The sequence below is a fragment of the Hevea brasiliensis genome, chromosome 10 (genome assembly GCF_030052815.1).
Source record: "Hevea brasiliensis isolate MT/VB/25A 57/8 chromosome 10, ASM3005281v1, whole genome shotgun sequence".
In the NCBI taxonomy this organism is placed as follows: Eukaryota; Viridiplantae; Streptophyta; class Magnoliopsida; order Malpighiales; family Euphorbiaceae; genus Hevea; species Hevea brasiliensis.
In genome coordinates, this window is record NC_079502.1 from 100,511,609 (window position 1) to 100,535,761 (window position 24,153).

The 24,153-nt window shown below is 34.4% G+C and overlaps 2 protein-coding genes and 1 pseudogene across 2 annotated transcripts; 1 reads left to right on the plus strand and 2 right to left on the minus strand.

Moving 5' to 3' along the window:
• Positions 1–6,536: 6,536 nt before the first annotated feature.
• On the minus strand, positions 6,537–8,092 carry LOC131169452 (uncharacterized). The gene is made up of 2 exons (XM_058128680.1): positions 7,025–8,092; positions 6,537–6,980 (listed from the first exon to the last, which is right to left on the minus strand). The coding sequence occupies exons 1-2, from the start codon at positions 8,090–8,092 to the stop codon at positions 6,537–6,539; spliced, it is 1,512 nt and encodes a 503-aa protein (XP_057984663.1).
• A 9,207-nt stretch (positions 8,093–17,299) lies between these two features.
• On the plus strand, positions 17,300–19,409 carry LOC110666115 (pentatricopeptide repeat-containing protein At5g65560-like; annotated as a pseudogene).
• A 2,891-nt stretch (positions 19,410–22,300) lies between these two features.
• On the minus strand, positions 22,301–23,454 carry LOC131169571 (putative UPF0481 protein At3g02645). The gene has a single exon (XM_058128757.1). It carries the CDS (start codon positions 23,263–23,265, stop codon positions 22,318–22,320), a length of 948 nt encoding a protein of 315 aa, XP_057984740.1. The 5' UTR covers positions 23,266–23,454; the 3' UTR covers positions 22,301–22,317.
• Between the last annotated feature and the right edge of the window lie 699 nt (positions 23,455–24,153).

A 24,153-nucleotide genomic window follows, 5' to 3' on the forward strand; every position in this document is an offset into this window, starting at 1 on the left:
GGTGGAACCTGGGTGGACATTGTACAGTGTATAGTGTGCCTCTCGCATGATTTCATCTCTGAGATTGTCCACATCGGGCACACATATCCTAGAACCTTGCACTAGGGCACCATCATTGGCAAATCCAAACTCACCACCTTCACCTTGCTGTACTCTTTCTATGATCTTCATTAATTGTTGGTCTCTGTGTTGGGAAACTCTAACTCTATCTCGCAAGTCTGGCCTCACTAAAAAAATGAGCCAACAAGACCCCCTCATCTGAAAGATCTAGGATTAAACTTTGATCCATCAACTCATGTACTTCCTAAATCAACGGTCTCTTCTCTGCTGAAATGTGCGCCAAACTGCCAGAATATTTTCTGCTTAAAGCATCTGCTACTACATTGGCCTTCCCAGGGTGGTACTGGATGGTGCAATCATAGTTTTCCAGAATCTCCATCCATCTCCTCTGTCTCAAGTTTAAATCCCTCTGTTGGAAGATGTACTTCAAACTCTTATGGTCGGTGTATATCTCGCACACTTCACCATACAGGTAGTGTCTCCAGATTTTTAGTGCAAAGACTACAGCCGCCATTTCCAAATCATGGGTGGGATAGTTCTGCTCATGCCTCTTCAGCTGCCTTGAAGCATAAGCCACTACTTTTCCATTCCGCATCAAAACACACCCTAGGCCAACTCTGAAGGCGTCACAGTACACTGTTTATCCTTCACCGCGTATCGGTTGTGTTAACCAAGGGGCAGTGGTAAGACAATCCTTATCCTCATCATTATAACTGACTCTATCGAGCTCTCTTCCTGTCCTTTACATCTTATCCACTTCCTTTTTCCTATTTTTGGTATTGTTGGTATCTTTTCAACCTGCTGTACTTATTCCTTAATTTTAGTCCTATCTCATCCTTACACCTTTTCCTTCAAAGATGTCTATCCCATCATCAACTTTAACTTTCTTTTTATTTCTTAGTCTTATCTTGATTACTAGTTTCATTACTTCGAGAATTCTAACCCTATTATTTACTCCTACCAGCACATTCTTCACCTTATGTAACACTTATAATTACCCATAGAAAATTTTTCTTGTATCCCCTTTTTTTCCAACTTAACTATCAGAACATTATCATTCCCTACCAACCTTAGTAGGAAATTGCTTATCCTGGATGAATATGAGCCCCATAAACTATAAGTTCCATCTGAACTAACACGACTGTAGGAAATATGTGTCATGCCTTAATTCCAAACAAGATACTTCACGTGTTCATTCTCCTTAATATAATCATATATACTGCCCATAGCTTTCTAAACTTCAACCTCAAATTACCCATCAGCAACAATTTCATCTATTGAAACTCATCCATAAATAGTACTTCATCTAGCTCATAGTTTAAAGCGATGCAAGCCTTAGTAGCTAACTCTATGTAACTCCTGTCATTACTCTGATCGTCCTTTCATACTTAACACTAGGAATGCACTTACTGTCATTCTCATATCAGGAAATTGTATATGAATTGGTGCCTATCAAAATCTCAAATAACTAGGTCTCCTTGCCTCGATCCGCTCCTTATATAACGCTCTGGAATCAAAAACACGAGCTAAACTTGAAAAGAAAGAAAAATATCCTCTATATTCAACTACGCCCGATTGTCCATATAATAACGTTTAACCTATGTTTCTTAGTCTTTCTCTTCAAATTTCATCATCTCCTAGCACAATTGTGCTCTACCTATAAGGTATCATCTGCATGAATCCTTTACTGTACCATCGTCCTTTCTGACATAATATTTTATAATTTATTAACTTTACTTATATTCGACCTATGATTCATATCTATCATCGTTTATATTGTGCCCTTAACCCTTGTTGAATCCTGAAAGATTTCTCTCACTAATAAATTCTTCCAACACTAATTCCACCCTTATCTATGGTCATTAATTTGATCCTTGAACTTTCTAGTGATTTATAACTACCCAGACTTGTCATTTTTCATTTTTTTTTGTTCTACCCCTCTACTTGTCTCGCTGCTATTGCTTCACTACAAAGTGATTCTGTTGATCACACTAACAATGTTTGCCTGACATTCATAACGAACCTCTAACTACCTTCTCACTATCTCAAAAGTCTAAATTAAGCATATGTATCATTATCTATCATTCTTTTCCTATCATCATACCTATTTGATCCCTTAGATTGACCTTTATTCAACTTACTACTTACTAACTTCGTTTTCTCTACCTAATTAGGTAGTCCGCAATACCATCGCACACCTTCTAGCATTTACTCATTATTATGTTATTCCATTCCTCCATCACTATTCTCACTAATGTGGTCCCATTTTGGGTTTTCCATCCTACCTTGCTAAGAATAACACTTACCCTACTCTATATCTTAACTTTGTTCCTTTTGTTACGCGCCCTTCAAGTTGTCCTTCCGTTTATCTCCTTTGTCTTACCCAAAATAGAACTTGACTATTCTATCCCTGGTTCCATTCTTCTTCCTAACATGACAGCTGTACCTGCAAACTATATCTTTCAGAGTTTCTACCACGTTATCACATGTCTATGCTACTCAGATTTAGTCCTTTGACCACTCTAGCTAGTACTTCTACTAGCATTTAGATTATATTACATCTGCAATCAATTGTCCAAACTTTCATTCTGCACTTTCTCTATCCATTGGCCTTCTATAATTTATCTTTGCTAATTTATTACTCTTGACACTATTATAATTAGATTACACTATTGTTTTGAACAATATGAAGTTAGAAAGGAACTCAGGAAATTACAGTCATACTTTTATTGTATGATTTATATTCTTAGCTTACATAATACCCTTACTACCTCGAGAACTGATTTTGCAGTAATTTTATTATTATTATTATTATTATTATTATTATTATTATTATTATTATTATTATTATTATTATTATTATTATTATTATTATTTTCCATGTTTACTCAATTAGCCAAAACTTAAGATTCCGGGCACCCAAACCCGTCATCCAATTCAAAGGATTTACATCCATCGTGATCTGATTATATATGATTCCTATAATGGAACTTGTATCATCTGCAGGATACCCCAGCCAACTACTCTCTACCACACTCTACAGTCCCATCTGAGGCACTATTTGGTTGGTCACCATTATTAGTAATAACTTTCGATCCCTTCTGAAAAGATAGGACTACACCCTAACTTGCTGCAACAAAGGTACTACATTTACCACCTTACCCAAACCATGTCAAATTAATGACTCTCCTATCATATCATATCTCTGTGAATCATCAATTCATAGTTTCGACCTTCCCTAGGTAGTAGGGTTGCACTTTACACCTTGCTAATACACACAAGGTATCCTATTCTCACTAAGTTCTAAGCAAAACGTCTGTCATTCTGCAAAAATCATCCAAAATTCCATACCGAAGACTAGATGGTCTCACTCTATAAGTGTCACTTTTACTTTGCAACTAGTCCAAACCTCCAGTCCGATGGCAACTCTTAATGCAACTCTAGCTCATGCTAGGTAACCGAGTCATTGACTCTAGTTACCACCTAAGCGTAACCTTCGATATTCTAGCTCTAGACTCTTAACCAGAGTTCCCAACTCCTCTGCAGATATAGAACTCGCTCGTATTATCACCAAAGCAGATCGCCTGCAACATCCTCATCATAAGCACTACAGGGAAGTACGCAGCTCTACACAATAATCTCATGTCGGTACTGTAATCTGCAGCTTACAGAGCAGACATCGAGAACATTGTATAGTTACTACGATACGTCCTGACCGACTAGGTCTCTTAATCTCTTATCTCTCTTGAATCTTCTATTATCATAAACTTATTCTGTTTGGGTCATCCACTGATGACTGCCAGCAATGGTATCCTCATCCTTATCTAGGGCAACTATACTTTCAAGACTCACTTTTATGTACTCGTGCCTTGCACGAAATGGGCACACCATTTAAACCCATACTGACAAAAATATAGTATTTATTGGAGTACATATCCTCATGATAGACCTCACATGTCTACTAACTCTATTTCACATTTCTATGTACTCCACGAAAATCAAGACACTAATTGAGGCACTTTTATATTTCCCGAGGTATAACGCAGAATCTAGAAACAAAGATTTACAGAAAAGACAAAACAGAATCCTATACTCCGCATGTAACATCCTAACAAGACTCCTTTTACACTCCCAAGTATATTCTTTCCCATGAATCTAGAGCCTAAGCTCTGATACCACATTTGTCACGACCCAACCTATGGGCCGGACCGGCACTAGGACCTGGGCCAGCCTAAAGCCCCCGAGGCCCGTAGTAAGCCTTAACTATTCATTAATCAAACTCTAAGGCCCATTTGGGCCCAATATCAAGAAAACAACGGACAGAGTCCGGCCATAAAATGGACTTTCCAACGGGGAGTTTTCGACTCACCCGACCTGTAAACACAATAAACAATCCATTGGGGAGCTTAGCTCACCCTCCACATACTCATCAACATAATAATAAATGGGAGCTCAGCTCCCTCATCCAATCCATCAAACAGACTTAGCATATTTAGTTTACAGGTCCAACATGATAATAATATTACAGACCAAATTCAAATAATTACTGCTAACACATGCGGAAATTCTAGGAGTAATTAAAATTACACAATATTGATAAACAACCTGCGAGGTAAAAGGCGTTAACCTAACAAAATATCCTCCCGTGGCTCAGAAAATTTTTGAACAGAGTGAGCGTCACTCGAGAGTAAAATATCAATCTTAACTATAATCTCTATAACTATCTGAAACTAATGCAACCTGTAGAGTGAAATGCAACATTAACATCATATTCACATTATAGCATCAAAAAGGTAATTTGGAGCACTCACACACCCTGTAGTATCAATCATAACATATGGAGCCGATCCTATACACTCTCTTAAATCCAACCCAGTGCCAATAATTACTCAAGCTCGGACTTCCACTTAATAACCAAATCGAGGGTCCCAGTAATTACTCAAACCGTGACTACCCTCGAAGGATCGGGTCCCAATAATTACTCAAGCCGTGACTACCCCGCCCTATCCATAGTCCACACCACATCACACGCACGCCAACACACGCACACTGCTCCAAATTACCACAACAACATCCATGGCACATCACAGTTATGAATGCAACATAAATCGTGCCTAGAGTTTAACTACATAAATATATGCATATAAGTGATGCATGGGCATGCTGAACATATAATAATATCGAAATTACAATTAAAATTAATATTTTACTCACGGACTTGATGTAATCACCGTGGCGGTGGGCGGAGGAAGAAGGTCATCGGCTCACGACAATTATATTACTATTTTTTAATAAAAATGACCTAATACAAATCAAGAAAAGACACAATACGTGCTAAGTCGTGACTAAAATCCGGCAGAGTCTCCCCTATACCTAGGACCTACCCAACCTGCAAAAGGGCTCAAAACACACTTCTATATCCACAACTCAATCACATCACACAGCCCCTCTTGGGCCCATCAAATCAATCATCCATCACAATATGTAAAATTTTAATTTAGTCCTTATAATTGATCATTTTTGCAAAAACTGCTCAAATAAGCTCTAAAAATTATAAAACTCTGCCCTGCGGTCCTTAGAAATATTACTAAGCTATTGCAAAAAGAATCGTAATTTTCTAAACTACCACGAATATTTTATGGATTTTTAATCCTATTTAAGCACTAGAAAATTACGAAAAAGCAAGGTTCGGGTTTACCTTTGCCGATTCCGACTTCGGGAACGCGCTCGGGATGCCTAACAATGGTGGAGTAGCCAAAACTTCGATCCAATTCGGAGACTTTTCCGGTAGCTGGTATGTCTGGCCGGAAATTCACAGATCCGGACAACTATTGAATTTCCGCGAATTGAGGATACCTACACGAAGCCCAATAATAATATATAAAAAAATCAGGGGTGTTACACAAAACTTAATGAATCTATGAAGATCATAAAAATTCAATTATATAACTATCTACATATGTCATGTATGCAAGAACTTGCTTTGAGACAAGCTCCCCCTATATGTATGCACCCAATCATTCAAAATGCAATAAAGTTGAGAAGCTACAAAATGTCTCCCCCTAAATATGATATTCAAAGCATTTTAAAGATAACAATATAAGTAACATGTTAAACAATTTCCAAGATTAATTCATCCAATATCAATTCAATCATCATATATAAGATATATCAACCATAAGTCGATCATTAAATATCATCATCATATCTTCAATAACTTTCCAAAATAAGTCCAAAATATCTATATCAAAATATGAACCATACAACCATTGAACAAAATTAGTTAACTAAAAATGTACCCAGTTAACTAAAAACATTCTGTCAATTGAAATATTTTCCTATCTTCTCCTAATTTCTCCTATCTTCTCCTAATTTCTCCCCCTTTTTAACATCAACAAAAAAGATAGAAATTCTCTTATTTTATCCTATTTTCTCCCCTTTTTGAAAAATAGACAAAAATACACAATTTTGAAATCTCAAGGTTTATCTTTGCTACTAAGAATTCTGCCACTTCTCCTAAGGTAAGTAGGATCAACAGGTTTGGCTTGTTTCTTCTTCTTTGAGGGTTCTTTTGCAGGTATGGTTACTTGGATTTTTGGAGGAATGGATAGTACTGATTTTCTGGCTTGTGTTTTGGTTCTTCTATGGCCATATTGCATGGATAAAGAGATGGTTGATTCAGGGACTGGTTGAGAGGCAGTAGGAACAGGGTTTGGTTGATCAGAGGATGGGTTTTGTGACTGCTCTTCTTTCTGCTTACCAGCATCTTCCTTCTCCTCTTCTTGTCTTGAACCATTTCTGCCTTCACTTTTTCCATTTTCACTGATACTGTTGCTTTTAGTATGAGATGAGGAGGATTCTCTTGATTTTTCTTTGTCAGGTTCTTGTTCTGTTTCTGATGCCTCTTCTGCAGATTCTTCCTTCTCATTATTTTTCTCTACTTCTTCAACCTCAGCTAGCTTACTTCTTCTTTTTCCTTTTTAGCAGCTTTTACATGCTCCTCTTCTTCTTCTTCCACTTCAAAAATTTTTACTCCACTTGGTCCAGCAGCCTTTGCATTGCTAGGACCAGCAGTACCCTGTGGGTAGCTTCCAAAATCTCCAAACTTCCCAAAAGATTCACCAAACAGCATTTGAGCCATCTTCTTCATGAACCATTCTTGTCTATCCAATCTATTAATCAACATATCCATCTTTGCATTTTGCTCAGCCATAATTCCCTTCTGTAATTCATGAGATTTTTCTAAAATACTCAAGGTCAATCCACTCATTTCTTTGATTTCCTTCATCATGTCTAGATTTGCTTTACTTATTTTCACAAAATCTGACATTTTCAGCTTCATTTTCTCTTTCTTCTTAGAGCTTTCCCCTTCATCTATCTTAGAACTTCTCTCTTTCAACTTGCTTATTGGGATGTCTGATTGCTTTGAATTTGATTCTGATTTAGATTCAATCTCAATCTCAGTCTCTTCTTCTGGCTTTTTCTCTTCTTTCTTACTCCTTTTCCTACCATCATCAGTCTTGAATATCTCCTTAATGGGGATAGGATTGCTAAACTTCTTTTCTTTGCTCAGATCAACTCCCATAGCTTGAAATACAAGAGTTAAAGGCATAGCATATGACAATCTTCTATGCTTACTAGACTTAGCAATCACTTTGAAAATAAAAAATGGCAAATTGAATCTGATTTTATTAACCAAGTGCCACATAATGCATAAATCAAGGCTATTTGCATATGAATGACTACCACTTCTAGGATTGAGCAAATATCGAATGAAGGATTGCAGAATCCTAAAATTTTGAGGCACTAAATTGATATTGGTCATTTCATTTTCGGGTGTACCTTCTGGAAAAATTGACAATTGAAATGCCTTCTCATCATATCCTTCAAGCTTCCTAGTATCTTTGAAGGTTCCAATCCTATTTCCATTATTCGATAGGTTCAAAACAGAGGCTAAGAAATCTACATCAATAATTTGACTTTTCTTCTTAACTTTCACACTAAAACTTTCTCCTTTAACACCTTCTTTCATACTCCCATAAAATTCTTGAATTAAATAAAGATAATAATATTCATTCAATTCAGAAAATTTCATCCAGCCTTGAAAAGTAAATAATCTTCAAATTCAGAAGGCAAATCAGAAAATGAATCCCATTTAATGTACCTTGGCTTGAAAATATTCTGTTGCACAAAGGGTTTCGAAGTAGGGCCCTTCTCCATTTTCTTCTTTTTCTCGGAAGGCTCTAACCCAGCAATACCCTTTCCCTTTCTTTTTCTTGCTCATTCTGCCACTGTCTCTGTTTCTTCATCATTGTTGTCAACTTCAGTTTCTTCTTCTCTTTCCTTTTCGAATCTGCCAGCTGCTTGTATAGCATCACCCATGAATTTTCGAGGTTTGGTAGCCACTTGTTTTACCCTTGCCATCGATTCTTGGAGAATTTCAGCGAGAAGTAACCGCTTGAGAAAGAATAGGATTTTGCCGTTTAGGGATTTTGAGAAGGAGAATTGGGGGTATTTGGTTTTGAGAGAAGTTTAGGTTTCTAAGAGAGTGGAGAATCAGCAGGAAATGAGGGAGTTTTTGAGAGATTGATTGAAATGATATGTAGGAGTTACCAAAAAAAAATTCAAATTTTAAAACTATGTCAGTTTATCATGGAGAACCGGGAATCTCTTTTTGCCAAAACCCAATTCTACCCTTTAAAGATATAAAAGGAGCTTAACTATGCCTAGGGGTATATTTGTCAAAATAAATTATAAAGAGAGCGAAAATACCCGTTAGAAAGAAAGTAATTTTAAAACAGGCGCGTTTTCTCAAATGTACACAGAAGCAAAATTAGTTAACTAATTTTGAAACCCAGTTAGCTAAATTTTATACAGGTATAAAACTAGACAACTGCAGTGAGAAAGTAGTTAACTAAAAACACATATACGCAGAATATAGCACTAGTAACATATTTTAACCAAATTATGCACCAAATTCATATTAAATGCAACAAATATCATTCAATAGCTTCACCCATGCCAAGTTCCATTCTAATCCTACAAAAGTTTTTTTCATTTAAGGGTTTTGTAAAAATGTCTACAAGTTGTTGTTCTGTAGAAGCAAACTCTAACTCAATGTCACCATTTTGAACATGATCTCTAATAAAGTGATGTCTAATTTCTATGTGCTTTGATCTAGAGTGTTGGACTGGATTTTTAGTTAGGTTGATGGCACTAGTGTTATCACACCTTATAGGAACATGATCAACTTTTATACCAAAATCTTCTAATTGTTGCTTCATCCTTAGAATTTGAGCAACACAACTTCCTGCAGCAATGTATTATACTTCAGCAGTAGAAAGGGCTGCAGAAGTTTGTTTCTTACTATGCCAAGATACTAAGGCATGACCTAGGAATTGGCAAGTACCCAAAGTACTCTTTCTATCCAATCTACTTCCAGCAAAGTCAGAATCACTATATCCTACTAGATCAAATGTGTCACATTTAGGATACCATAAACCAATTGAGTGTGTGCCAATGAGGTATTTGAAAATCCTTTTAACAGCAATTAGATGAGATTCCTTAGTACATGATTGAAACCGAGCACACAAACACACACTGAAATGAATGTCAAGTCTAGATGCAGTTAAATATAAAAGTGAGCCAATTATGCCTCTAAATAGCTTTTGATCAATATCTTTACCTTTTTCATCCTTTTCCAAATTGATGGTGGAGCTCATAGGAGTTTCAATACTCTTCAAATCATCCATCTTGAATTTCTTTAGCATATCTTTGATGTACTTGGATTGATTAATGAAGATGCCACCATTGAGTTGCTTAATTTGTAGTCCAAGGAAAAAGGTAAGTTCACCCATCATGCTCATCTCAAATTTATTTTGCATCATCTTAGAGAAGCTTTTCCATAGAGAAGCATTAGTAGCACCAAAAATAATGTCATCAACATAAATTTGAACAATAAGCATATCATGTTTGTGTGTTTTTGTGAAGAGTGTGTTGTCTACTTTTCCTCTTTGAAAATCATTATCTAAAAAAAACTTACTAAGCCTCTCACACCAAGCTCTAGGGGCTTGCTTCAATCCATATAAGGCCTTAGTGAGTTTATAAACATGATTAGGAAATTCATAGTTTTCAAAACTTGGTGGTTGTTCAACATAAACTTCTTCATCAATATAACCATTCAAGAATACACTCTTAACATCCATTTGATATAGCATAAAATTTTTATAACATGCAAATGCACACAACATTCTAATAGCTTCAATTATAGCAACCGGAGCAAAAGTCTCATCAAAATCAAGACCTTCCTCTTGATTATATCCTTGACCTACTAATCTAGCCTTATTTCTAATAACATGCCCTTTATCATCCATCTTATTCCTAAAAACCCACTTAGCACCAATGATAGAATGATTTCTAGGCCTAGGAACAAGTTTTCATACTTTATTTCTCTCAAATTGATTGAGTTCTTCTTGCATAGCAAGAATCCGACTCTCATCACTTTGAGCTTCATCATAAGACTTTGGTTTAAGTTGAGAAACAAATACAACATTACCAAAGTATTTTCAAAGTTAAGCTCTTGTCATCATCTTTTGTGAAGGGCTATAAATTATGTCCTCCTTTGGATGATCTCTAAGATATCTCCATTCTTGAGGTAGGTCATCATGATGTGGTTCATCAATTTGGAGTTCTTCAATATTGGGCAATACTTCTTGATCACCTTCTTGATCTTTCTCATTAGCATTTTCATTGACAGCATCATTCCCAATTGCACTTTGGGGCTCAATAGGTTGACTTTGTTGCTTTTGAGTCTCATCCCTTTTTCTTCTAAAAATTTTACCTAGTTCATCATCATCACAAACAATCTTTCTTTCCAAGAAGTTGTTAGTTTCATCAAATACAATATGAATGGTTTCCTCAGCTAATAAAGTTCTCCTATTAAAGACTCTATAAGCTTTGCTATGCATTGAATATCCTAGAAAAATACCTTCATCTGATTTTACATCAAACTTTTTAAGGTTATCCTTCTTGTTTTTCAAAATGTAACATTTACAACCAAATGCACGAAAGTAAGAAATGTTAGGCTTTCTCTCTTTCCATAATTCATAAGAGGTTTTCTTTAAGAATGGCCTAATCATTGCTCTATTCAAGATATAGCAAGCAGTGCTTATGGCTTTTGCTCAAAAATATTTTGGAAGATTGTGTTCACTAAGCATTGTTCTTGCCATCTCTTGTAAAGTTCTATTTTTCATCTCTACAACTCCATTTTGTTGTGGGGTTCTAGGAGCTGAAAAGTTATGAAAAATGTCATTGTTTGAACAAAATTCATCAAAAGATTGGTTTTCAAACTCTCTCCCATGATCACTTCTAATGGAGGAAATGGGTAAGCCTTTTTCACTTTGTACTTTCTTACAAAAAGATATAAATACACTAAAAGTTTCATCCTTATGTGCAAGAAAATATGTCCATGTATACCTAGTGTAATCATCTACTATGACTAAAATATATGCTTTACCACCAAGACTTATAGGTGTAATAGGACCAAACAAATCAAGATGTAATAACTCAAGAGGTCTAGATGTTGAAACAACATTTTTTGATTTGAAAGAAACTTTGGTTTGTTTCCCAAGAGAATAAGGCTTGCAAACATGATCTTTTTCAAAGTTAATTTTTGGCAAACCTTTAACAAGATCATATCTTAAAAGTTTTGAAATCACATGCATACTAGCATGACCAAGTCTTCTATGCCACAACCAACTATCTTCATTAAGAGATACAAGACATCTTTCATTTCCATTTTTAATAACATTCAAATCAAGCAAATAAACATTTTCACTTTTAGGTGCAATGAATAATGTATGATCATTATGCAAACTTCTAATCTCACAATGTGTAGAATTAAAAATAACTTTGTAACATTTATCACATAGTTGACTTACACTAAGAAGATTGAATTTCAAACCTTCAACCAATGCGACATCCTTTATGCTTGGATTTTTCCCAATAGAGCCACTTCCAATGATGTAAGCTTCGCCTTTGTCACCAAATCTCATATGTCCACCACTTTTCAAGGTAAGGTTTGAGAATTTTTCTTTGTCTCCAGTCATGTGTCTTGAGCAAGCACTATCAACATACCATTGTTCACACTCTTGCTTGCTTTTAAGACAAACCTGAAATTAATTGACTATTTCTTAGGTACCCAAGCAAGTTTGGGTCCTTGGGGTTTAGAGACATTAGGAGTAGTTCCTTTAGGTACCCAAATCCTTTTTACTTTTGAAGAACCTTTCCTTATAGGAAAATGACTAACCATATGACCATTTTGGTTACAATTGAAGCAAATAACATTTGGTAATGAATGAGATGAAGCTTTCACAAAGAAATTTTTGTATTTTCCATAGTGCATGAATCCATCATAACCAAGACCAGATTTTTTATTTGATAATCTTTGAGAACCAAGTAAAGTATCAAGAATTTGTGTGCTGTTTGTGAATTTAGCTAAATCATTTGTCAAAGATTTAAACTTAGTTTCTAAAATCCTGCTTCTCTCAATGAGTTTTTCACAAGCAGTTTTTGAATCTTCTAACTCCTTATTCAACTCATCAAATAAGAGCATTTGATTTTTATAAAACTTATTTTCTTGTGCAATAATGCTCATAGAATCATTTTCAGATCTTAAGGAAGCAATTTCTTTGTTTAAAGCAGAACATTTTTTCTTATAAACTTTGTGTTCTTCATATAATTTGGCAAATATATCTTCATAATCTTCAATACTAAGAGAGTCAGAATTATTTACCTCAGTGTTGATTTCTCTTTGTTGGGAGCTTTCTGGTTTATCCTCTTCTAGAGCTATGAGACAAATGTGTGCAACCTCCTTATCACTAGAGTTATCACTTGAGGAATCATCACTGTCCATCCAGCCAGCAACCAAAGCTTTTTTGCTTTTGTCCTTTGAATTCTTCTTTTTCAATTTAGGACAATTTGGCTTGATATGGGTAGGTTTGTTGCATTCAAAGCATTTAATCTCACTTTGATCCTTGCTTGTTTCACCTTTGGGAGAATACTTCTTTAGGAATTTCTTATATTTCGAACCTCCCTTTTTGAATGCTTTCTTGAATCTTCTTGTAATCATGGCAAGATCATCTTTATCACTTGAACTATTGGAGCTGTCACTTGAGGCAGCCTTAAAAACTATAGTTTTCCTTAATTCATCCTCTTGGCTTGACAATTTAAGGTAATTCCTCTCTTTTTCTTTTCATCATTTACATTGATTTTGCTCTTGTCATAAAGCATTTCATGAGCAATAAGAGAACTAATCAGCTCATCATAAGTGAATTTGGAGAAATCTTTGGTGTCAAAGATCACTGTCACTTTTGTTTCCCATGATTTAGGTAGTGACCTCAAGACTTTCTTGACTAACTCTTCTTCAGTGAATTCTTTTTCAAGAGCTTTGAGAACATTCACCAAATCAATAAATCTTGTGCTCATTTCTGAAATGGTTTCTCTAGGTTTCATCTCAAATAGTTCATATTCCCAAACAAGCCTATTTGCTTTTGATTCCTTCACTTGATTAGTCCCTTCATATGTGACTTCAAGTTTATCCCACACTTCTTTTGTAGATGTATAACCTGAAATACGATTATACTCAGTTGCATCAAGTGCACAATGAAGAATGTTTAAGGCTTTAGCATTTGAAGAAACTTTCTTCCAATCAAGTTCATTATATTCATCTTCTAGTTTTTCTCTATAACCATCAGCATGTAATTCTAATGGAATTTCAGGACCTTTAACAATTCTTTGCCATGCTTCAATATCAACAGATTGAATAAAGTTTCTCATCCTAACTTTTCAGAAAGAATAATTAGAACCATTAAACAAAGGTGGTCTAGTGATAGAGTGTCCTTTAGCTAAAGGTGCAGGGATACCAGTTGTGTTAGATGTGCCAACCATTGTAGGATCTCTCTAAGATGTTTAAACCTCAAGCAAGAGAGACAAGCTCTGATACCAATTTGTTATCCCAAAGAAAGTGACCAAGAGGGGGGTGAATTAGACACTTTAGGCAATTTTTCAGTCCTTGCTCAAGACTTAATAAAAAATTGTGGCTTTGCACTTCTATGTATATGTATAACTCAGTTTCTAAGATGTAATTCAAGTGATCAAACAGATTATGCACAAATAGCAGCTCATACACAAAATAATTATTTAATATCAAGTGTATCTTCTCACATAAAAATCAGAAATTGCAAGTTTAGCTGTTCAAGCTCAGTATTAACTCAATAAAATAAATTCTCAACACATTCAATATATAATCAGAGAAATAAAGTGCTGAAAATTAAAGAGTGAAGGGAAGAAGAGAATCAAACACAATGTTTATAGTGGTTCGGCTCTCTTAGCCTACATTCACTCTTCCCAAAGTCCCACTTTGAGAGTCACTCCACTATTTAATCTTTTCAACAAGCAAGATTCAAAGCCTTTACAATCTCAACAAGCTTCCCAGGTGCTTGAAAACCTTTACAACGTCTTTGCTTCCCACAAAAGACCACAAGCTTCACAAGGTGCTTGAAAACCTCCCACAAGCTTCACAAGGTGCTTGAAAACCTCCCACAAGCTTCACAAGGTGCTTGAAAACCTTCTACAAGTGTGTCCTCACACTTACACAACTTTAAATAGGTTTTGGTGTAGAAGAAATCACTTTCAATAACTCTCAGATACAGAATTTAATGCTAAAAGATTGAGAGAGAAGATTTGCCACTCAAGCTCATGAGTATTTAATGAAAGCTTTAAAAATACCACAAGAAATTCACAATGAATAAGAGCACTTTCATTAGTTAGAATTGTAGTAATGATGCCTTTTATAGGTGCTTTTCATTGCCAAAAACGTCTGCTAGAGAGTGTATCTAACGATTCTTTAATTTTCAAAAAACTAGTCGTTATTACTTTGAAAGTCGTACAGCAGAGTTGTGTTAGGTCAGATCATAAAAATAGTTAACTAAAATTTTCACCTATTAACTAGTTTTGTAAGATAGAGAATTTTAGACAACAAAACTAGTTAATTAATTTTCGCAACGGGTTAACTAATTTCGCTACTGTCTGACTTAAATTTTGAAAATTTGAATTTTTGAAGGAAGGTTGTAAAAATTATTTTGACCATTCAAAAACCTTAGAAATGATATAAAAACACTTTCTAAACTCTTGAATTTAAAAACAAAATTAATTTTAGGTCTTAAATGACATAATCTCTCCAATCTTGTACAATGGATCTAAGAACTCAATTTCTATCCTATTTTTTCATGGATTTTGATTCATCTTGTGTTATATAATATGATAATCTCCTTTTATATTAACCATGTCAATAAAATAGTCCTCCATCAATGTCTTTGCATATCATGACCTATAAAATCACTTCAAATACTTATGCACAAAGGGTTAATGTATATTTCATTAAGTTTTATTATCATCAAAATTAAACTCATTATAGCTTACAGGGCCTACATTACCCATTACCATTCCTAATTACACATTCCACCCTTTTGAAACACTTTTGCTTTTTCTTATTTTTTAATTTTATCTTTTATACTATTTAGCTTTTTATCTTGCTTTTTTATCTTTTGCTTTTTTTTTCATATAATTAAACTTATTCAATATTTGTATAAAAGATAACGCTATTTAAATATTTTTCATACAATTCAAATAAAATATAATTAAATTATAAATCCAATATAAAAAATATTTTTATTTTTTCATTAATAAATATTTTAGTAATATTAAATTATAAATACAATTTTTTAGTGAATAATAAATCAGTAATAATCTATAATATTATTATTAAAATAAATAATATAAATTATAGTATTGCAATATTAATTTCATTTTATTGCAATCAATTTCACTTTATACTTATCAAAACTCAAATTTGAGTTCTATTCCGAAAAAAATATCATAAAAACTTTATTAGGTGTTTTTTCCCCTCAATTTTCTTATTTCAATTGACTAAACTTTCCAATTTTTACTTTTTATATTTTTTGGCAAGATTTAATTTTAATTTTTGTTCTAATTTAATTATTTTTAATATAATATAATAATAATAATGAATATTGGAATTGAAACTTTTTTTTATAAAAAATTATATATAATTAGTTACTTTAATCTATTAATTTATAAAATTATAACACTATAATTTTTTTATCAAATTATTTTATTTATCAATAATATTATAAAACATTAATAATAAAAAATTATACCCGCAGCATCACGTGACATTGTAGCTTGTTTCAAGAAGTCGTGGCCTGTGTAATGGTGAAATTAAAGTTGATGCCAGAAAGAAACGACCAAACTAATCGAGATAGGCAAGTTTCAGCTCATGGTTCTATGGGGAGCAACGGCAAGGCCCATCATCCTAAACCCAATTCAAAACTGGCGCTCCTTCTCTATAGCCAGCTGCGCCCTGCACACTCTCTACCATTTCCATTCCAGGTTTCTTTGAACTGACCAACGTCTCGTATACCTTCAACTGTTTTTTAGCTATCTCTGATCTTAAAAGTCCACCCAAATGCACCAAAATACTTATGAACTTGGCTCCATGAATGGAGCACTCACCACTTGCTGATCCTTCAAGATGAGAAAATCAACGACCATTATTCACCCAGGTGAGTCCTCAATCCTCCTCCACCTCCACCTTGATCAACCCTTTCTAAAAAGACCCATTTCCTTCTCCTCAGTCGCCCCTCTTCCGGTAGACCCTGACCCACCTGATATCTCCTCCCAGCTTCTCTTTATTCTCTCCCATCCAAGTTGGCAAAAACATCCCGCCCTTAGCAGCCTACTTCCGAGCATCTCTCCATCCCATGTATCCTCTCTTTTCAGCAGTAATCCAAATCTTGATCCCCAAATCGCCCTCAAGTTTTTCCAATTTGTAGCTCCAAAACCTGGGTTTAAACATAGCGTCCAAACCCATTCCCTGCTTTTAGACATTTTGATTAGGAATAAGTTTTTTGGTGTGTCTGAGAAAATCCGTATTTCCATGATTAAAGCTTGCATTTCCATTGATGATATTCGGTTCACATTAGATTTTTTAAGGGAAATGAATAGAGATGATAATGAACATAAGTTTAAGCTCAGTATTAGGACCTACAATGAACTACTAATGATGTTATCGAGGTTTCTAATGATTAATGAAATGAAGAGAGTTTATGCTGAGTTGCTGAGCGATATGCTTGTGCCCAATATATATTCTTTAAACACTATGGTTAATGCGTATTGTAGGATGGGTAATGTAGTTGAGGCTGATTTATATGTGAGTAAGATTTTGCAGGCGGGTTTGAGGCCAGATACCTTTACTTATACTTCTTTGATATTGAGGCATTGCAGGAATAAATCGTGCATATAGTGTTTTTATGATGATGCCGAAGAAGGGTTGTCGAAGAAATGAGGTTTCATACACAAACCTTATACATGGGCTATGTGAGGCTGGAAGGGTTGATGAAGCTATTAGTTTGTTTAAGAAGATGAAGGAGGGTGATTGTTATCCAACTGTACGTACATATACAGTTATTATAGATGCATTGTTTGAAAATTATAGGAAGTTGGAGGCTATAAATTTGTTTCATGAGATGAGGAACAGAGGTTGTGAACCAAATGTTCACACTTACACTGTGATGATTGATGCTATGTATAAAGAAAGAAAGTTTGATGAGAGTAGAAGAATGCTAAGTGAGATGATGGAGAAAGGTTTGGTTCCCAGTGTGACTACATACAATGCTCTGATTGATGGGTATTGCAAGGAGGGGATGATGGAGTCTGCGCAGGAAATTTTGGATTTGATGAACTCAAATAACTGTAGCCCGACTGAGCGTACATACAATGAATTGATATGTGGTTTTTGCAAAAGGAAAAATGTGCACAAAGCAATGTCATTCCTTAGTAAAATGGTCGAGCATAGGCTGAAACCATACCTGGTTACATATAATTCATTAATCCATGGGCAGTGTAAAGTAGGTCATTTAGATATTGCTTATAGGTTGCTTGAAATGATGAAGGAAAATGGTCTGGCTCCTGACCAGTGGATTTACAGCGTTCTTATAGACACTCTATGCAAAATAAGAGGATAGAAGAAGCTCGTGTTTTGTTCCATTCTCTCAAGGATAAAGGCATAAAGGCAAATGAAGTGATTTACACTGCCTTAATTGATGGATACTGCAAAGCTGGAATGATAGACGATGCTGATTCTCTGCTAGAAATAATGCTTACTGAGGGCTGTTTGCCCAACTCATCCACTTATAATGCCCTTATAGATGGGCTGTGCAAAGAGAGGAAAGTGAAAAAAGCATTGTTAATGTTGGAAAATATGGTACAGAAGGGTGTGAGGGCCACAGTTTCTACATATACAAGTTTTATTGTAGCAAAGTTGAAAGAGGGTGATTTTGACCATGCTCATAGGCTTTTTGCTCAAATGATTTCGTTAGGAATCCAACCTGATGTGTTTATTTACACTGCATTTATTCATTCATATTGTGTCACCGGGAACTTAAAAGAGGCAGAGGATATGATGGCTAGAATGGTTGAAAGAGGTGTTATGCCTGATGCACTGACTTACACATTGTTCATTGATGCATATGGATGCTTGGGATTATTACATCAAGCATTTGACGTTCTTAAGCGCATGTTTGACACTGGTTGTGATCCCTCTCTTCATACCTAATCTTTTTTAATCAAGCATCTTTCAAAGAAAAAGCTAATAAAGGAAAACAACAATGCTGGAGAACTTGATTTGGTTCCAAATGTCTCCTTCGTAGATGTTGCTGATGTGTGGAAGACCATGGAATTTGAAACTGCTAAGGAGCTTTTTGAGAAAATGCTGGAACACGGTTGTTCACCTAATGCTAACACGTACGGGAAGCTCATTATAGGACTTTGCGAAATGGGGCGCATGGGAGTGGCCCAGAGGTTATTTGACCATATGCATGAACGAGGAATATGTCCCAATGAAGATATTTATAATTCTCTTCTCGACTGTTGCTGTGAACTTGGAATGTATGGTGATGCGGTGAGACTGGCAGATGCTATGATAGAGTGTGGTCATTTACCACTTCTAGAGTCTTAGAAATCACTTGTATGTGGGCTATATGATAAAGGGAACAAAGAGAAGGCTAAAGCAGTTTTCTGTAATTTGCTTCATTTTTTTTGGTTATAATGATGATGAAGTAGCTTGGAAAATTCTCATTGATGGCTTACTTAAGATGGGCCTTGCTGATGTATGCTCTGAATTACTGAGCATCATGGAGAGAGAGGGTGGCCAGATTCATCCACAAACATACAGAATGTTAATTGAACGACTTGATGGGACTAATTCTTGATATCTTTTCTATTGAAATTGTTTCATTCTGGAGAAAAAGGCCTTTCCGTTCCAAGTTGAATATGGAGGCTAATGTATATAATTGGAATTTCAGATTCTTTTGGCACGCAATCTCCAAATGTATTACCTGGGATTTATCGGTTTTAAGAATCTGTAGTAGCCTACCATAGAGGGAGCATCGATTTTATGGGACAAACTGTTGGATGTAGCAGCAGAACCCCAGTAAACAAAGGAAAGGAAATATTAGATGACTGTCAGCAGGCAAGTGATCAGTAACCTTCTAAAGTTTCTTTTTTTTTTCTTCATTTCTTTTACTTGCATAAAATCATATTTCTAAAAGAATACGATAAAAAGAAACTAAATTGGAGGAGTAATTAACTTCATTAGTTTTACCAGCATATATTGAGGTATTGTGTTCTTGGAGTGTTAACACATGCATAAACGATTAATTTAGGCTACAAATTTTTTATCAGTAAATAAGTAGTGCATTGAGCATTGTTAGATTATTTTCTCTGTTGATTGAATAAAAAGAAAATAAAACAAAAGCACATAATATGTTTTAAGTTTATTTATTAAGTTCTTTACTTTAGAGTTGGTACCATTTGATGGAAACTTTTATTGTTGGAAACTTTTATTGTTGTTGAGCTGGTTGTTTGCAGTTGCAAACTTGGGCATTTGCAATTTTCATGACTTTGAGTTCTTAGAATTCCATTTGGACATAAACTTTGCTAGACTTTTTATGCATATTGTCAGAACATCTTTGGAAGGGGAAAACTTTTGGAGTATATGGATTTATTATTCAATATGGAATTAGGTTGCGTTGATAGTACACCTGTTTATTTTAGTTAGGGTCTGCAATGAGACACTTTTTGCATTGTGACACCCATCTTTTCCCCTTTGACTAATTATATGAGTTGATAGCAATTTTAACAACAAATGAATTTGGGTTAAAGCTTAGTAGGAGAACTGGTCTTAAACAAGAAGTTGAAGAGATTGGCAATGTTCTTGTTATGTCAAATAGACTTTTGCATTTGTACTATTGAACTCGATCAAGTGTATTTGTAAATTAGTTAATAGGGACACTTTCTATTAGAGATAAAATAAAGTTTTTTTTTTTGGAAAAAAACTGCTAGAAAATTAGGTTTTAATGTTGGATGAACAAAAACATCTTTGGCTAATATGAATAATGCTAGCAAATCTCACTTCCAAAATGATCCAAACTTAGCTGTAGTCTAGATCATAGATGCTAGATTCACTCACCCCTTTTGGGATTGGGAATAGCAATTTGGGTTGTGCATTCCAAATTGCAGGACATTTGCATCCCAAATCGCTAGGGGATGCGATTGGGTCGCCAAAATAGAGATTCTAGCGAGAAATGAAAAGAAGAAAGAAAGAAAGCAAAAAGAAAGAATAAAGTTCAGCAAACATGCACATGCGCGACAACATGCAAGCTGTAGTAGGAAGAAGAAGAACATTTCGAAAGGCTAGAAGTGAAGTATATGGACAGAAGGATAAATTGGGGTTTTTGGGCTTACATGTTAGTGGGTTAGGTGGCAGTGTAGTCTTGGTCTTGGGAGTGTAAGTAATGACTGCTTTGGTTTAATCTGTGAATATAATGATAATCATAATGATACCATATCAAGTTAGATGATTGATAACTTATAATCATACTATTAGTTGATAATTGTTTTATGTTAAGTATTTGGTAAAATTATATTTAGCTGTTGCTGATGATATATAAAATGACTAATAAGGGTATATATCATATAATTTATTTTATTATTTAAATAAATATAAAATTATAAATTTATTACATTATATTATTTATTTTATTATTAAATTAAATATATAATTATTAAATTAATATATTATTTTATTTAAATAAATATATAATTATTAATCTATTATATTATATCATTATTTTATTATTGAAATAAGAAAATAATTATTTTTAAAGATAATTAAATAATTTTAAAAATATAGATAAAATAATAAAATAATTATTATTGTTAGAAAAATTTATAATTAATTTTAAGTTTTTAGATATAAATAAATATTTTATATTTTATGTTATTAATTAAAAATATTTTAACAAAGTTGAAATATGTTAATTTAAATATTAAAATTATAAATTAAAAAATAAAAATATTAATAATATTAATTTTCAAGTTAAATAAAAAAGAATAATATGGTCAAAATAAAAAATAAAACTAAATCAGCTATCAACTGATGAGAAACAGTTTTAAAAATAGAGCTGATACAAACTGCAGCTGATGGGTATCATATCAGTTGCCTATCAGCTATCAGCTCTATTTTTTTAAGCTTACCAAACACTATAATTTACCTATTTGGGTGTCTATTAGTTATCAGCTGCACCCAACAGGTAAACCAAACACCCCTTAAGTATTTTTATTAGTAGAAAATTAAATTTTTTTTTATAAAATATAAACATTACTAACTATTAATCATATTTTTAATTATTTATAACTATATTATTTTAATAATAATAATAATAATAATTAAATGACTTTAAAATGTTAAATAATATGTATATTATGTTAAAAATATCGCATTTAATTAATATTTTTAATTTTTTTATAAACATATTATGTTAAATAAAATTTAAAAAATAAAGCATGTGTTAAATAAATATAATTTGCATATCCTAAATCAAATTGGCATATCAACTAAATGCATTGCAAATTGGTGTACCAACTAAATGCATTGTACCCTGTATTTTATTAATAGGCATACCATGTGCTACGTACTCGTACCATGACTCGAGAATACCACATTACAAGTAATTATGGTATGGGTAATAGTTGTTAAGGGCATGCTTCAAGGGTGCCTTGGGCACAAGGCATAAGGTCCCAGTTTGTAGTACCTGAAAAATTACACAACCTCTGAAACTAAAATATTTCCATTAGAGAACGTATGGACTGTATCAAAGTGAGGATAAGGAGTATGAATGCGACTACCGTTCCGCCACCTCTCCAAAGATTGCTGAAGTATGCATGTCTCAAGGTTGCGACGGCTCGGTACCAGCAAGTCCCGTAGTGATTATTCAGCCGTTGAAAGATTGTTTCGTAACAAAAATTTGCTCTTACGATTCCACTATTCAGATCATTGAAAAGGTTGGACACCTTTTCATTATTGCCAAGGCTATTAACAAGAACACCATTCTCAATGAGCAAGTCCACGTCATCTTCAGTGTTGATCAGTTCATCGATGAATCTAATGTAGTTGCAGATGTAAGCTTCTTTTGGGTAGTGACATTGTTCAAAAGCCATGAGGTTCCTATATAGGCGTTCCGTGGAGTCGGAAACTTTCAAAGTTGGCATGCTCAATACTCCTCCTTCGAGCGTTATGCCAAGCGGCCACGCATTTTTAGATGCCTTAAACGTCACTCCAGCTTCATGTAACTTGGTTGCAGAAACTAGGTATCTAGCATTTTTCTTGTTTGACTTCGGAGATAGGCAACAATATTTACTAAGATCAATGCAATGCTGGGGAGGAGGCTCGCTATTTGGTTCTTGCTTCTTGGCTGATGACGGATGTTTCTGAGATCGGTAACATCTAATCAGATCAGTGAAACGCATGGGTTGAGGAATCTTCTTTTCTTGTTGATTCTGGCCGGATGACTCTGTTTCTTGTTGATTCTGGCTGGACTTCTCTTTTGGTTGATTCTCGGCCGGATATTTCTGAGATCGGTAATATCTAATTAGATTAGTGAAATGCAAGGGTTTAGGGTTCTCCTCTTCTTGATTCTGGCTGGACGACTCCTTTTCTTGTTGATTCTTGGCTGATGACGGATGTTTCTGAGATTGGTAACATCTAAACAGATGAGTGGAGCACATGGGTTGAGGGTTCTTATTTTCTTCTTGATTCTGGCTGGACTCCTCCTTTTCTTGTTGATTCTGGCCGGACTCTACACTGCGGGAGCATTGAGTGAGCCAAAAACAATATAAACAGGACCAACAATCCCGTGAAACCTCGATTTGTTCTTCTTTTGGAACTTCAATATAATTTGAAAAATATGATTTGGTGAGTATCAAAAAAGTAAGGTAACTTGGGTTACCTTGAAAGGCATGGTTGTAAAGATCTTCAAGGATGAAATACAGTATTTGATTTTCCAGTAAAATCAAATCCTGTTTTATAACATTTCTCCGCCACGGTATACTTACTATGAAATCTTTAGCAATTTTTGCTTCCCAATAGTCCCTAATGAAGAGCTCAATGATGAAGAAAGAATCTTTTAAAATAATTTTCTCAAGCCGATCATCATCTAAATCGAGGTCTTCATAGCATTCTTTGATCTCATTTTTTCTGTTTTTAATGATGTCAAGAAACGTCTGCTGATCCCCCTTATTGTTTTCATCCTTAAGAAAATCTTTTCCATATTCCTCTTTAATCTTTTCCAGAGATTTACACTGGTCAATATTATTTCTACAAAGAGGGCCTATGGAAACTAACTGAGGAGTATAGGCCTCTTCTTTTACCTTTCTGAGTGGTTACCTTATAGATGCAACGTACACGCTGTCTGGAAATATCTTCGTCATTGCATGAGGCACTTCCATGGTCATGGCCACACATCTTTCTCACCTTCATTTTTTTTTATCATAAAAGAATAATTTTAATAAAAAAAATTACTGTAAAAAATAAAAAATCCACCACCAATCTAGTGTTAAACAATGTATATTATTTTAATAAAAAGAAAAACAGTAAAGTTGAATTAGATCAGCATT

Bases quoted from the DNA above. Each gene is read 5' to 3' on its own strand.
- LOC131169452 (XM_058128680.1), bottom strand. From the start codon at position 8,092: ATGAAAGAAGGTGTTAAAGGAGAAAGTTTTAGTGTGAAAGTTAAGAAG. The intron at 6,981-7,024 runs GTAAGCTAGCTG...AATAATGAGAAG, and splicing joins CTAAAAAGGAAAAAGAAGAA to GAAGAATCTGCAGAAGAGGC.
- LOC131169571 (XM_058128757.1), bottom strand. From the start codon at position 23,265: ATGTGCTCCACTCATCTGTTTAGATGTTACCAATCTCAGAAACATCCG.